Source organism: Merops nubicus, unplaced genomic scaffold (genome assembly GCF_000691845.1).
Source record: "Merops nubicus isolate BGI_N331 unplaced genomic scaffold, ASM69184v1 scaffold574, whole genome shotgun sequence".
NCBI lineage: Eukaryota > Metazoa > Chordata > Aves > Coraciiformes > Meropidae > Merops > Merops nubicus.
In genome coordinates this window covers 1-13,696 of record NW_008604618.1, presented here as the reverse complement: position 1 = coordinate 13,696, position 13,696 = coordinate 1, and the positions used below count along the sequence as shown (strand labels likewise).

At 41.1% G+C, this 13,696-nt stretch overlaps 1 protein-coding gene across 1 annotated transcript; it reads right to left on the bottom strand.

The window, feature by feature from the left end:
• Positions 1–6,042: 6,042 nt before the first annotated feature.
• On the bottom strand, positions 6,043–12,157 carry LOC103771729 (probable polypeptide N-acetylgalactosaminyltransferase 8; the record flags this gene model as incomplete). The annotated part of the gene is made up of 5 exons (XM_008939033.1): positions 6,043–6,222; positions 8,615–8,782; positions 9,355–9,450; positions 10,322–10,459; positions 11,972–12,157. Coding segments are annotated over 5 exons (768 nt in total), but the record flags the coding sequence as incomplete, so codon positions are not given.
• Positions 12,158–13,696: the final 1,539 nt, after the last annotated feature.

The following is a 13,696-nucleotide window of genomic DNA, read 5'->3' as shown; positions in this document are numbered from 1 at the left end:
ACATCTGCTAACTTCCAGTCCACTGGGACCTCCCCAGTTAGTTAGGACTGCTGATAAAAGATGGAATGTGGCTTGGGAAGCACATCTGCCAACTCCTTCAGTACTCTTGGGTGTAACCCATCCAGCCTCATACACTTGTGAGCATCTAAGTGATGTAGCAGGTCACTAACCACTTCCTCTTTGATTATGGAGCTCTCATTCTGCTCCCCATTTCTCTCTTCCAGCTCGGAGGGCTGGGGACCCAGGGAACAACTAATCCTACTGCTAAAGACTGGGGCAAAGAATGTGTGTGAGCCAGAACAGGCAGGATGCAGAAACGACCACAAAACCATGGATGGAATATAAGGAGTAGAGTTATTCTCGTTCCCTTGCAAACCAGGGGATCTCCACAACAGCATGCAAGCAGGGACGAAGGTACCACAGTGCTCACTCCTTGCTAGAGAGAGCAAAACCTTACAAACATGCTGCTTTCTCCTCTATATCCAGGATTCTCACAAGTATAGTTAGATCTTTTCCACAGCAGGGCAGGAATCTCAAACCTGTTCAATAATGTTCCTCCAAGTCCTTCACAGACCTATGTCACCTAAACACAGATGTTCTACTTGTCAAGCACACAAAGCTGAGCAACAATTAGTATGATATATGTGTTTTTTGACACTCTAAGCTGCAAGTAACTTGAGTGTTTTTACATCCTCCTTACCCACCTTCCATTATTTTCCCAGATTTCACCCCCTTGCTCAAGGGACTATTTCTGCTGGGGCTGACAAAGTTATAGGTGTCCACTGGAGCTTGCAGGGTGTAGCACAGAGTGATTTACAGAGGTACACAATAAATACATATAGAAAAAAAGAATAAGCATATCTCTACAATAATGCTTTGTACCAGGTGTCCCATTCATCCTTCCAGGGAATTGAACTACTCAGCCAGGCAGTCACCAGCAGTAGATTGTTTCATTTACTGCATTAAGTCCTGGAAATTTTGAATGTTGTCTTTTATGCTGGCAGGTTCATTTCAGTTCATGTTGAACCAACACATGCCTTCAAAATCTAAGCAGCTTTTATGATGTCAAAGGAGGAAATAACCCACCATCAACCAATTTTGTTATGTTCATTGGTGTACACCACTTACCTACTCAGAAAAAAATAACAATGAGGAACAGTAGCACCAAAATAACTTAGGAAGTATAGTTCTGTAATGCAGCTATCGTGGTTAGCAGGTCAATGAAACACGTGCTCCAAAGCTCTGTGCTGTTAATCCACCCTTAATACGGAAGGCAGGTGAGTCAGTTACAGTAAACCAGCTGTTTACTTGATCTTGCAGAAACATACCCAGGGTGTGTGCTTGCACTATGACTATGAAGCACAACAAACCAACTTGTGATAAGAAAGGAAAACAGGAGTGTCATCTCCTTCCAGTAATACACACGCCGTTGCTCCAGCCCATTCAGCTAGTATTACACCAGGCTTGACAACCTGATGTGGGACAATGGCCATAGCTCTCCAATTTGTATGGACTTGCACTCATCTTTTGGGACGTGGGGATGGCCTGGTCCTGAGCCTTTAAGACTCAAGACTTAAGTAAGTATGTCCAAACTTCCTGGACTCCTTTGCCCTTCAGGACTGCCTTCCAAGGGGCTCTGTCAGTGTCCTGATCAGGCCAAAGTCTGCCCTCCAGAAGTCCAAGTTGACAGTTCTGCTGATCCCTCCCCTTACTTCTTCAAGAATTAAAAGCTATCATTTCATAATCACTATGCCCTAGATGGCCTCTTCATCCTGATTAGGTGGTCCATAACAGACTCCCACCATGATATCTGCCTTGTTGGTCTTCCCCCTGATTCTTACCCATAAACACTCAACCCTATCAGCACCATCATTAAGTTGTAGACATTCATAACTCTCCCTAGCATAGAAGGGCAACAACACACACTCTTAAATATTGATGTTTCTCAGTGAAACACACACACACAAAAAGGTGTTCTCAGGGCTTTTTCCTTGCAAACCCAAAGGCATAATTTAATTGGGGGGTGTTAACCACAGACATTTAATAAATCTGTTCTGCAGGTTCTTCTAAAAGAAACCTTCAGGGAGAAAGAAAAAAAAAATAATCAACCCTTGTGATGCTTTTCTAATAACCAGAAGAATTTTTTTCCCCTCTTAAAGACCAACAAGCCCTGTGACAGTGTGACGTAGGTGACAAACTGTGAATCTAATTAAGTGTGTAATTATACAGCAGATTGCAGTACAGCATGCTATTACTTAAATCAACTGGCTTGCATGCCAGAAGCATGGTGGTCCCAGAAACATGGCATGTGATGCAGACTGAGCTGAACACACTAGGAACCATTTTCAGTGGGAGTGAAAAATGAGCATGGCTCAGGGTAATGGCACCAGCACACATCCAACAAAGAAAAAAAAGTTGTCTGACACACAGAAATCAGTCTTTTTTGGATGTGGTGCTCAGTGCAGGACTAATGCTGCACCTCTTTTCCTTGAAATACAATGAACTGACAATACCTTTTTCAAAGGTGGCTGTGTAAGGCACATTTCCCCTTTATTTAAATTCCTCTTCCCCAGAAAAGCAGTAGTTTCAGGATGGGTGCCATTATACCATGCAGTTCCTAGATTTCAATAGATACATAACATCTACAGTGAGAATTTCTGTGAAATAATCCACAAAACTGACCTACATTTTCAAGTCTCCTTTGAACCATTGTAACAGAAACACACATGGCACTAAAAGCAAACAACTACCACGATCCTGAATTCTGTCCCCCACAGTAGGGCTCAAGTCTGTGTGGGTTTTGCTTCAAAGCTGCTGCCATTACCATTGTTGCTTTGGGCACTCAGCAACAGATGGCACATTTCTGGGGAGTTTTGCAGGCGAATGCATACACTACAAAGTACCATTTTGCTTTGTCTGGGAGGGGAGTTTGGGAGGACTAGGGACTGCAAGTAAATTCATAGTGAAGAGCTGGAAAAACATGCTCTGAAAGAACAGTGAGTCTCCCAAAAATCAGAAAAGAAAAACCAAAACAACCAGTTTGAGATCTCTTCTGAGATTACAAACTTGACTGATGATAACTCATACCTGAGCAGACAGAATTTACCAGTGTTGTGGAAGTATGAAGACATTGCTGAAATCACACCTGCCTCAGGGAGAGTTGAGCTGAATCCTGAAATGCCATCAGTGCATAGTTTCAAGCACAAAGCTTCACACAAAGCCCCAGTGCCATACTTCCCAGGCTTCAGGGACAGGACGTGACCCTGACCTAGCGTGTGATTGATGGACCTTCTATGTCATTGGCAGTCTTGAGGCTTGCACAGTTTATTGAGGTTTTCTGGGTGGCTGCCTGTGAGCTGCTCTAATCTTCAGTCCTCTCAATGCTGGCAATTAATTATCAAACTGACAGATATCCTCAGCTCACCTGGATCTCTCAGCAGAAGGGAAAAGACTCCCAGTCTGCTAAGTGTTTAAAAAAAGATGCATTCATAGATTATGCAGCAGAAAAAAAAAAAAGCAGCACACTGTGCTGGAAGATGTGTGCAGGAAAACAGGTATACAGCAGCTTAAATAAGATGAATAAAGCCCAGAAACATCAAATCAAACCAAAGAACAAAGTGAGCTACTTGTGTCTTGTGTGAGAATGGAAAAATCGTGCTGTGACAGGGACAGGAATAGTAGCAAACAGGTGAAAACAGTACTAAATCATCAAGCTTTCTGAAAATTAGAGTTTTTCTAACAAAAACTTTCTTATGCCTGAGAAGCTACTGCTGCTTTTGAGGCAAGACAGATAAAATTTAAATAATCTTATGGTTAAACTTTGCCTGCTGATTCTGACTGAATTGCTCTCAATGCACGCAGAGTGGTATACCCTGCTGATAATACATACATTTAATGTTTCAAAACTGTTGGTTTCACAAAGAGGGAGGAAAATGAGGAGGTGAATCTAAATTTACATCAGAAAAGTCAGGCAAAAAAATGTGAATGAAAGCAGTGGGGTTTGTCATTATTTTGTTATTGATTATCACAGTTCCACCACACATGGTTTTGATCAGAACTAAACAAATCCCCTGATAACAGATTAAAGGATTATTTCTGCTCTTTGATTTAGTTTCCCCTTAAAGAGACTGACAATTGGTAGTTTCTTAAATAGTTTCTGACTACAGACTGACTCCTCCCCATTCAACCAGTCACTAAAGAAAAAAAACACCTTTTTTTCTTCTTTCAGTTCTCCCCAGTAAGGTGGATTCCTGTTGTGCATGCAGTAAAACCAAGCTTGCTTGAGCACAAAACCAAGGGGGAAAGCTTTACTGCTCTGCAGGGGCCACAAGGGCCTTTCTGCACAGTAGTATGTACCTTTGATGTACCTTTGTCCTCTTGTTTATATTTGCTCTGAATTAAGCTGTCCCATTCCTTTGCAGCTGCACACCCATTAAAATTCCTGCCTATTATTTTCTTATTTGTGGAGGAGCTTCAGGAAATTAAAAAGATCATCCCTGAGATAAAAGAAAATATTTTAAGCATTTTGTTTCGGTGTTGACCCATGTATATCAAGGCCATACATTAAAAAACAGAAGATCTAGACATTCTGGAACATTTTCATGTTTTCCAAATTCTAAGTTGAAAACAAAATTGTTCAAATGTCCATTGCATACTATTGAAGTGGCTTATTAAGATGGAAAAAATGACTATGTGAACACTTTTTAGCCATCATCACCAGTAGGCCAGATTATTATTTTAGTTGTACTGGCAAAATTCCCAGTGTCTTCATTGTGCTTGCCAAAATGTTAGTCCTTTGACTTTGGTAAGACAAGCTGTTGAAGATGCAGAAAACGAGAGCATGTATTTCTCCAGTGTTTTTGACTTTGACCTGGGACATAGGAGTAAAAGTTGATTTTAGAAAGATTTTTAAATCAAATCTGGTTAAAATGCAACATCTTTAAGAATCAGTTTCCAGAACAGGAAAACACAGACTCTAAGGACGAAACAGTCCTTTAACAAGGGCTTGTCCAATTCCACCCCTGAATGTCAGGGCCAGATTTTTCACCTTAAGTTTACAGTGAAATTAGAAAGGAAATAACAAACCATACTGGATTATATTCAAACAAATATTGACACAAACCCCAAATACACTTTCTACTCAGATAAAACGCTTGGCACCCTTCTGATAAAATGACTTTGGGCTGAAAAGCATTTCAGTGGAAACTACAGGAGTTCCCTTTAACAAATAAGCATAGGTCCTAGAGTGGTTAACTCAGAGTAGTACAGGCAGTTCCACTTAACCCTATTTCTGCTGGAACTCATATCATGTCTATCTGGAAGTTGACTCCCATTAGCAGCTCTTGCTGTAGTTTAGTTTCCCCTACAGGCAGATATTGGTTTGTGGAAACGACCGAGTTGAATCCTGTTGTTTTCAAGGGATTCCTTGACTGGATTTTATCCTTGCCATCAGCTGGCTGGCACAGAAAAATTTCACACAGGTGAACATAAAACAGCCTTAGTGTGGCACACAGCTTAAACTAATAAATCTTACAAAGAAACTGAATCATGGACAGGCAAATTATAAGGACAGAAGCATATTTCATTTCACCCACTAGCATGAGCACACCTCAACAAGAAGTTGTGCATTATCTATATGACACAAGACAAGAAAACCAGTTCAGTCCAGCCTGAGAGGCTGCGTACAAGAGGAAGGCAGATCCACTTCCCTTCCTTCTGAATTATCACACCTAACCCAAATGCCAAAGTTAGAAAGTTAGAGGCCTTACACCAGCTATTCATTAATGAGCAGAGACAGGCACTAGCAAAAGACAGTGTAAGGAGCTCAGGTGGGTTGAAACACTCTTAGATGTAACTCCTTCCTCCTGGTGGCAATAAAAGAGAGCAAATGCAATCCTCACTCCTCCCCTAATTAATGAAACTCAGTGGGGTGATGCTCCAAGAATGCAACATTGTACAATCCTGTGTAAACAAACTCTTGAAATCATTGCTTTCAGTGGTGCAGTATGAATGTGGCAGTTCTCAAGGAAAAATGTCCCCTCGTCAATGCTTCGAGGGCTCTGTCTTCTGTTGCAGGTCTTCTGTCTTTCCCCAGTCCTTAACTGTGTGTTGGATCTTCCACCTTTGCCCTGTGCAGGTCTGCACTACAAGTCTGTACGAAGCTGGATTGTTTGTGGTGATTTCGAGACATCTTTTAGTGTTCCTGTTAATTACGGCTGATCCCTAAAAAAAAGGAAATTAAATATATGAGAAGCTATGGGCTTATAAATTTAGTGCTCAGTCAGGAAGCAATTCTCTTGGCCTCTACAAATGGACCCAAGAAACACTAGTAGGTCACGGACCTGAAAGAAAATTGTTGCATTTTCCTTAGGCTGATGCATGACAGCTTGTGGAACTCTCCAATTCATGTAAAAAAATTATTTAGATGTGTACTTTGTGTCTGCTTTTTGGAGTTTGGGGGCTGTGGGGTATTTGGTTTTGGTGAGTTTGGGGTTTTTCTCAGTTCAAAAAATCAGTTTAGTAAATGTTAATACTGTACCCTGTTTTGAAACAAGAGAGATAATAACAAGTGAGAATATCACTCTCTTATCTCTGAGTTAATATTTCAGTACCGACGGCTGTGAATGGGGTGGGGTGTGATTAAGTCAACTCATCACACTGGAAATTGGGATTTTCCTAAGGGGCTGGTCTCCAGTGCAAACAGGATCTCACCCTGCTCCTTAGGGCAGCCAGTTGATGCACTGTGATAATGCCTGATGCACACAGGGAACTGAAGGTTTACTTTTAAGGTGGGTCTAAAACCTTCCAGAAACACACCTGCACCTTTTTTCTAAGTTTTGTGGTTACAGACCAGACTAAAGATAAAGGAAAGCTCATGTCAGCAGAATTTCTGGAGATTGTGTAGCTCTATATTATTTGGTGTACATCACTGAAACCTTTGTCTTTTCACCTTTCAACTCCTCTACCACTTTCTTACAACATTTGTCTTCTGCTTAGTTTTTGACTGAAACAGGCCCATACATTACATGTAAAATCTTTTAATTATTAATTACAGAATAAGGTTTAAACTACTTGAGAAGGGAGAAGCTTCCTTTCCCCATCTCTCCCTCTACCATTGTCACTGTGGCCTGTTTATCCTGCCCCAGAATCATGGCAGTACCTGTCTTTGACTAAGTATCCTGGTTTCACTGGGATAGAATCACAGTCGGGTTTCTATTCATGAGAGCTGCATTTTTGAGATGACTGCAGGACCTAATTCAGTGAGAACAAAGCTGATAAGACACTTCGGTTTTCTTCATGGCCATCCATGCTATGTGGGTCTCCACAGTGATTAGGTCTTAAGCAGCTTTGAGTTAGCCAGCTGCTATAGCTTGGGGGAGTGAAAGCCAAGGCAGCTGACCCAAGCTGGCCAACAGAAATATTCTGCACAGGCTGAATCAATGGGCCAAGGTCAACTGCATGAGGTTCAACAAGGCCAAGTGCCAGGTCCTGAACTTTGGTCACAACCACTCTAGGCAGTGCTACAGGCTTCAGGATGAGTGGCTGGAAAGCTGTCTTGCAGAAAAGGACCTGGGGGTGCTGGTCGACAGCCAGCTGACTGAACATGAGCCAGCAGTGTGCCCAGGTGGCCAAGAAGGCCAATGGCATCCTTGCCTGGATCAGAAATAGTGTGGCCATCTGGAGTAGGGAGGTGGTTGTGCCCCTGTAGTCAGCACTGGTAAGACCACAGCTTGAGTACTGGGGTCAGTTTTGGGCACCACAGGATAAGAAAGACATTGAGGTGCTGGAGCAGGTCCGGAGAAGGGCAACAAAGCTGGGGAAGGGTCTGGGGGACATGTCTTATGAGGAGCAGCTGTAGGATCTGGGATTGTTTAGCCTGGGGAAGAGGAGGCTGAGGGGAGACCTTATTGCTCTCTACAGCTCCCTGGAAGGAGTCTCACTTGGGTTCATAGGCATGTTGAGCATTGGCTAGCATAAATCCTGCACAAATGGAGACAAGTGAACGTGGTGTGAAGTCTCTAATCGCCAGCAGTAACCTGTACTCTGGAAGCATGAACCTAGCCTGATCTCCAGCAAGGATTTCCATGCTCAGATCCTGTTAAAGAAATGGTACCAGAGAGCAAGCAGGACAAGGCATCAGCACACTTTTCCCCTGAGATCAACAGGTCCCATAAGAAGGCTGGGAAGACAAATGGTGGGCAGTGTAGAGTTCATAATGCATAGTCAGACAATAAAAAGTAACAGATGCATCTGGGCTTACACATTCCCTGCCTGCTAGCTGAACTGGGATAACTGAGCAAGTGAGTCCTTTTAGTCACCTAGACAAAAATTAAAAGACTTAAACCTTTAAGAGAAAGGCTTAAACCAGCTGATTCCACCAAAACAGACAGACGGACCAGTGCTTATAATTCAGATAAGGGAAAACTGGTTAAATTCTGGCCACTCAACTTTGATTGTGTGACCACACCCTCATTTTTAAAACCCCACAAAGCTGAAGACTCAATCACCTTCACCGTAGCTCTTGCAGCGGCACTTGCAAGTATTGAAATTGAGGCAAAGGATTCATTATAAGGGGAAAGCTTATTGAAACGTGAGGCTACAGAAACCCACCTACCTGTTTAAAATCCCAGTACATGTTCAGGCCTTTGTTCAGCGCTATGTCACATTGCTCTAGAACTGGCAGGTCCCCATTCCCAGGGTCTGTTAGGCATCTGTCAATGGTGTTCCGTCGGGCACGCAGACCTCCCACATACATTTCTCCAGTGCTGTGATAAAAGATGTGCTGAAAGGAAAGGGGACAGCCCTGTCAGTCAGTTAAGGTACCAGGGAAATTTCATCAGCAGATGATAGCAGCTGCTTCCAAAACTAATACTGAGATGTGTCAGCTGTACAGCACGAGCACTCACTGATCTCTCAGTAATTAAACCAGGATGAATTCGATCCTATACAACTTCTTTCTGCTTTCCAAAATAAAAAAAGCAAGATGCTTACGATCAAATGGTAACCTTTAGCTTCCCTCCTACTGAGAGTGAGGTGCAAGGAAGAGCTTCACCTCTCCCATTTGCTGCACTGATCTTTTGTTAATCAACAAGATCAATCAGTATCAAAATGAGCTCTCAATTTTTTGGCAAGGCTAAACCAAAAGCCTCAGTTTAATGCACTTAGATCTCCATGGGAACCTGCTCTGCTACCAGATTTATTGGGGAGCAGAATTTAATGAAATAAAGGTTAATAGTCCCCTTTGGATAGTACAGAGAAAATAGTTTTGAAGTGCCATTTTATGGCTCTGTGGAGGTTTGAAAGTAACAGTTAGCAACAGATGATGTGTGAAGATTGATCAGTTGCTTTTATTACCTGTGGTGAGTATGCATGACAGCCATACATAATTGGCGTGTTTCCAGGGACAGGGCCTTGATCAATACAGATGTCTTCTTTCAAGGTGTTTTTCATCTGCAGAATAAACCAGGAAGTTTACCATGAGGAACAGCAATCCTGTTTTCAACTTCTCCCCACTAATTTTAGAAACTGGCCTGAGAGCAAGGCTGCTTTATTCAGAGCATCCTGAAGTGGAAAATACAACATGGATTTAGAGAATCAATCTCAGATTACCTTTGTAGAAATGATTCATCCCAGCAAAAATCAAAAGCAGATCCTTCAAAGTCTCATTGACATAACACCATGTAGCACCATGTCAGAAGTCACCAGGCAGCTCCAAACAGGCAAGTACCACTGCCCAGCTCCAGCAAGGTAGGTAAGCTTGGGTCTAGAAATGCCCATCTATACTAAGATGATATACTGCAGCCTGGATGATTAGTTCTCTCTTTCACAAATAGTGGCCTGGCTTCCAATGAATTTCATGCTATCGTGACTCACGTCTGCATGCTTTCCAAATTATCCTGCTAATCTCTGCACAAAAAAATAAATCATACTATTCCACTGAAAAATCCAGGCCCTTACAAGAAGGTCTTGATCCATTCTTGTCGATCAACAGATGAGTTTTGCATGCAGTAAAAAAAAAAATGCATGTTAAGCCCTTCCCCAAACTACTGTTGTGCTCCCATCAGTACATCCATAATAAACACAGTTTAGAAATTCTAGACTGACAACTAATGTGAAAAAGACTGTAGAAAACTTTTAGATATCCTTCTAGATCTTAAAGTCTTTTTACAGTGTCTAGGAAAATATAGCATAATCTGTGAACAAACCTATGTTTGTGAAAAAATAGAGCATAATGTGAACAAAACAGTGTTTACAACAATTCTTCAGAACAGTAGAGCTAATGAGTTGTTCCATATTTCAAATAGATAGACTCAATACTTACTGTTCCATAGCCAACAATGTTGGGAAGATATATTAAATTAGGGTAGATGTTTTTTATATACCAGTCAAAGCCTTTACAATTCAGTTTTTTCCTTAGTTCTTTTCTGGAAGAAACATCTCCATAATCTATTCCGGAATTCTGCAAGAATACCATTAATTTCAGAGCATTAATGTAGCCTGAGAAACTAGGCAAAAATACAGATTTATTAACCCACATCGTATATTCATAGCATTAAAATATATGTCTTTTTTAAAAAAAATAGAACATTTTTTAAACTTCAGAATTTCAGAACATGTTTCACCTAGAAGCGCAAATAAACTACTGAAAAACTAACATGTTATGACCTCATAAATGTAAGGAATATCAAAGTTAGGTATGGCTGTGAAGTAGTTTTCTAATTTCATACTGACAACAAAACCCCAATCTAGCTCAAAGTGAAAAATAAGACAGAGCTTGTTAACAACCTTGGTTTGATCAATAGTCTTTTGACGCCGATGTTCGTCTCACATGGGAGCAAATCAAGATTCAGACTAGGATTTCTGAGACTACCTTATACAAAGTGGAACATCTCCACCAGGAAAGTTTGACAGAGATCAGTCCAAAAGGAGCTTACACCTTGAATTTAAGCAGTTCTCTCTAATGTAGTCTATGGCCCGAATAAGTTGGTTGAGGAATTTCAAATAGACTTGAGCTAGTTTTTGATGACTAGAATTTTCTGATTGAAAATTTCAAATGTTTACAGTAACAGTTAATTATTGGGGAAGGGAAGTGTATTTTTCTGAAGTTTTCATTTTTGCTACATTACTATATTTAAAAATTTAATATCTATTAAAAAAATTCAAGGATGTGGGAAGCTCTTCTCCCTTGGTTAAAGACTCATGAATCCACTGAAGTGCAGGCTGAGAAAATTCATACCTTTTTATTAAACAAAGTTATCAAATGACCTGATCTTGACACTTCCAGTACCTTCAACATTTCGTTCAAAAGAAAAGTTAAAATCATGTTCTGAAGTACTGAAATTAATCAAAGGGAGAAAAAAAAATCCTGTCATTTAAAGGACTTAGATTATTATTAAAGGAAATTTTTTGATTTCCTGGTATTACCACTTCTCAGCCTTCCAAGGATGCTATATGACTTTCCCCTTTTTTCTTCTAGGAAAACAAAAGGAGAACCTTGGGCTACAGACAGGAGAGTTCACTTAATAAAATTTGTTGGATATGTCAAGAAGAGTAATTGAATTCTCTGTTTGAAGTTCAATTTTGCTTATTAAAAGATATTCGAGGACACTCAGATCACTGAAGACATGCTCTTTCATGCAAGCTTATGAATATTCCAGATAAAATACTCCTTTACTTTTGCTAAAAAAGTGTTAAAATACATGTTAAACAACTTGATTTTATATTCTTTAAGAGAGCCATGAGCTCTTGCTCTAAGCCTGAGAGAAACAGGTCTATGATCTCTTGATCTAAGATCACATGGCTCTTGGGTCCCATCCATATCAATGATTATTAATAAATTTTAATGTGTTTTTTCCCCCCACAGTGATTCTTATAACCACACTACGCCTCTTTTGGTGTGTCCACACATTCTTATTCAATCACTTTTATACTCTGGATTCCAATTTGAAACAGAGAAACACTGCTGAGCCACCTCGATTGGGAGGTTCCATGCGAAGTAGACCATGTACTTGTAGTCATCCATCCAGACCTCAGCCACTCGCAGGGCGTTGCGCATCACGGCGACGCTCAGGTCCGGCAAGTAAGGCTTGTGAGCTCTCTCCAAATGAGCAATTCTTGAACAGGGCAGCACCTCCACTTTGCCTCCACACTGCCAGGCCTAGATCAAGAAGAACGAATTTAGGGAAGAGTTGTAAATTTAGTCCAGCTCTTTGTATTTTCCGTTGAAGGCCTCGCATTTCTGCTTCTCCCACTCCTTCACCAGGTGAAGCAGCATGCCCTCAGCATTCCAAGCTCTATTTCCTGGCTTGAGCAAATGGATTTTTCAATACCTTTCATTTCTACTGGGTGTAGTCCTACCACAGATCCAGCAGAATAATGGCACATTCATTCTTCTTTTTCTTTGCTATCACCAGTAACAAAACTAGTCAATTTTCCTGTGACAGGGCACTCAGACCAATTGGCATAGATGCACCAAGGCAAACTGGTACATACCTCCAACTGGTCTCATGAGGACCTAGACTGCTAAATGCTGTGGTAGTTATGAGTCTGACTCCTTCAGAAGCAGTGACATTGCTCCTGACATGCCAAGAGCAAGACTGGTTCTGCAAAAATCTTACACACTAGGGAGAACTGAAGAGAAAGGGCACTCAGACCAATTGGCATAGATGCACCAAGGCAAACTGGTACATACCTCCAACTGGTCTCACAAGGACCTACACTGCTAAATGTTGTGGTAGTTATGGGTCTGAATCCTTCAGAAGCAGTGACATTGCTCCATGCCAAGAGGAAGACTGGTTCTGCAAAAATATTACACACTAGGGAGAATTGAAGAGAAAGAAAAATATCTACCTGGAATTTAAAGAGACACCTAAGCTGGCCACATCCAGTGCTTCAGATGTGCAGAAGGTCCAGAACAAACACACCCAACCTGACTACACAGGAACCAGCATAAGTGTGGAAGATCTTCACAAAGTTGAGCAGCTATGCAGAGCTGAACTCAAGCTGGCAAGTCCACACGTAGATTTATTTTCTGAGATACTGGCCACACGATGTAGATTTCTTTTCCTATTTCAGGGATTATCACACAATGCTCTATTATGTACTATAGACTTCCTTCACACGTTCACATTAAATTTTCCAGGACTGGCAGCTAGCTAAAAAAAATCCCATGAGATGCTACTTGTATGCTAACCAAGCATATTTGACACAAGAAACCCCCAGGATGAAAACAAACAAAAATCTTTAATACTAGTTTTACAGTTAATTTTCAGAGCAGCCTCATGTTTTAATTGAGCCAATTCTCCATTGTTTTCACTTCTGACATTTGTGTAAACTACTACAGAACACACATACACTGCTACCACTGTGAATGGTGCAGGGCAATGAAGAATAAAATGTAAATGGTTTTATTGAGCAAGAGAACTCAAACATTAATTCAGAAAACATGAGTTGACAACATAAGACGTGTCTCACAGACTGAAGTGTCCAGCACTAGCAATGGAGAAACTTGTCAACATCTCCAATATAGTATCAACCCAAATTGGTTCATCCACGTGACTCGGTGTGGTGCCTCACACACAGGGGACTTGTTTAACACAGCATTTGGCATGTTTGGAAGATTGTTGCTATATCTCCTCTTGATTGTCTCTTCTACAAATCTAGAGGAGGACCACAAGGATGATCTGAAGGCTGTAGC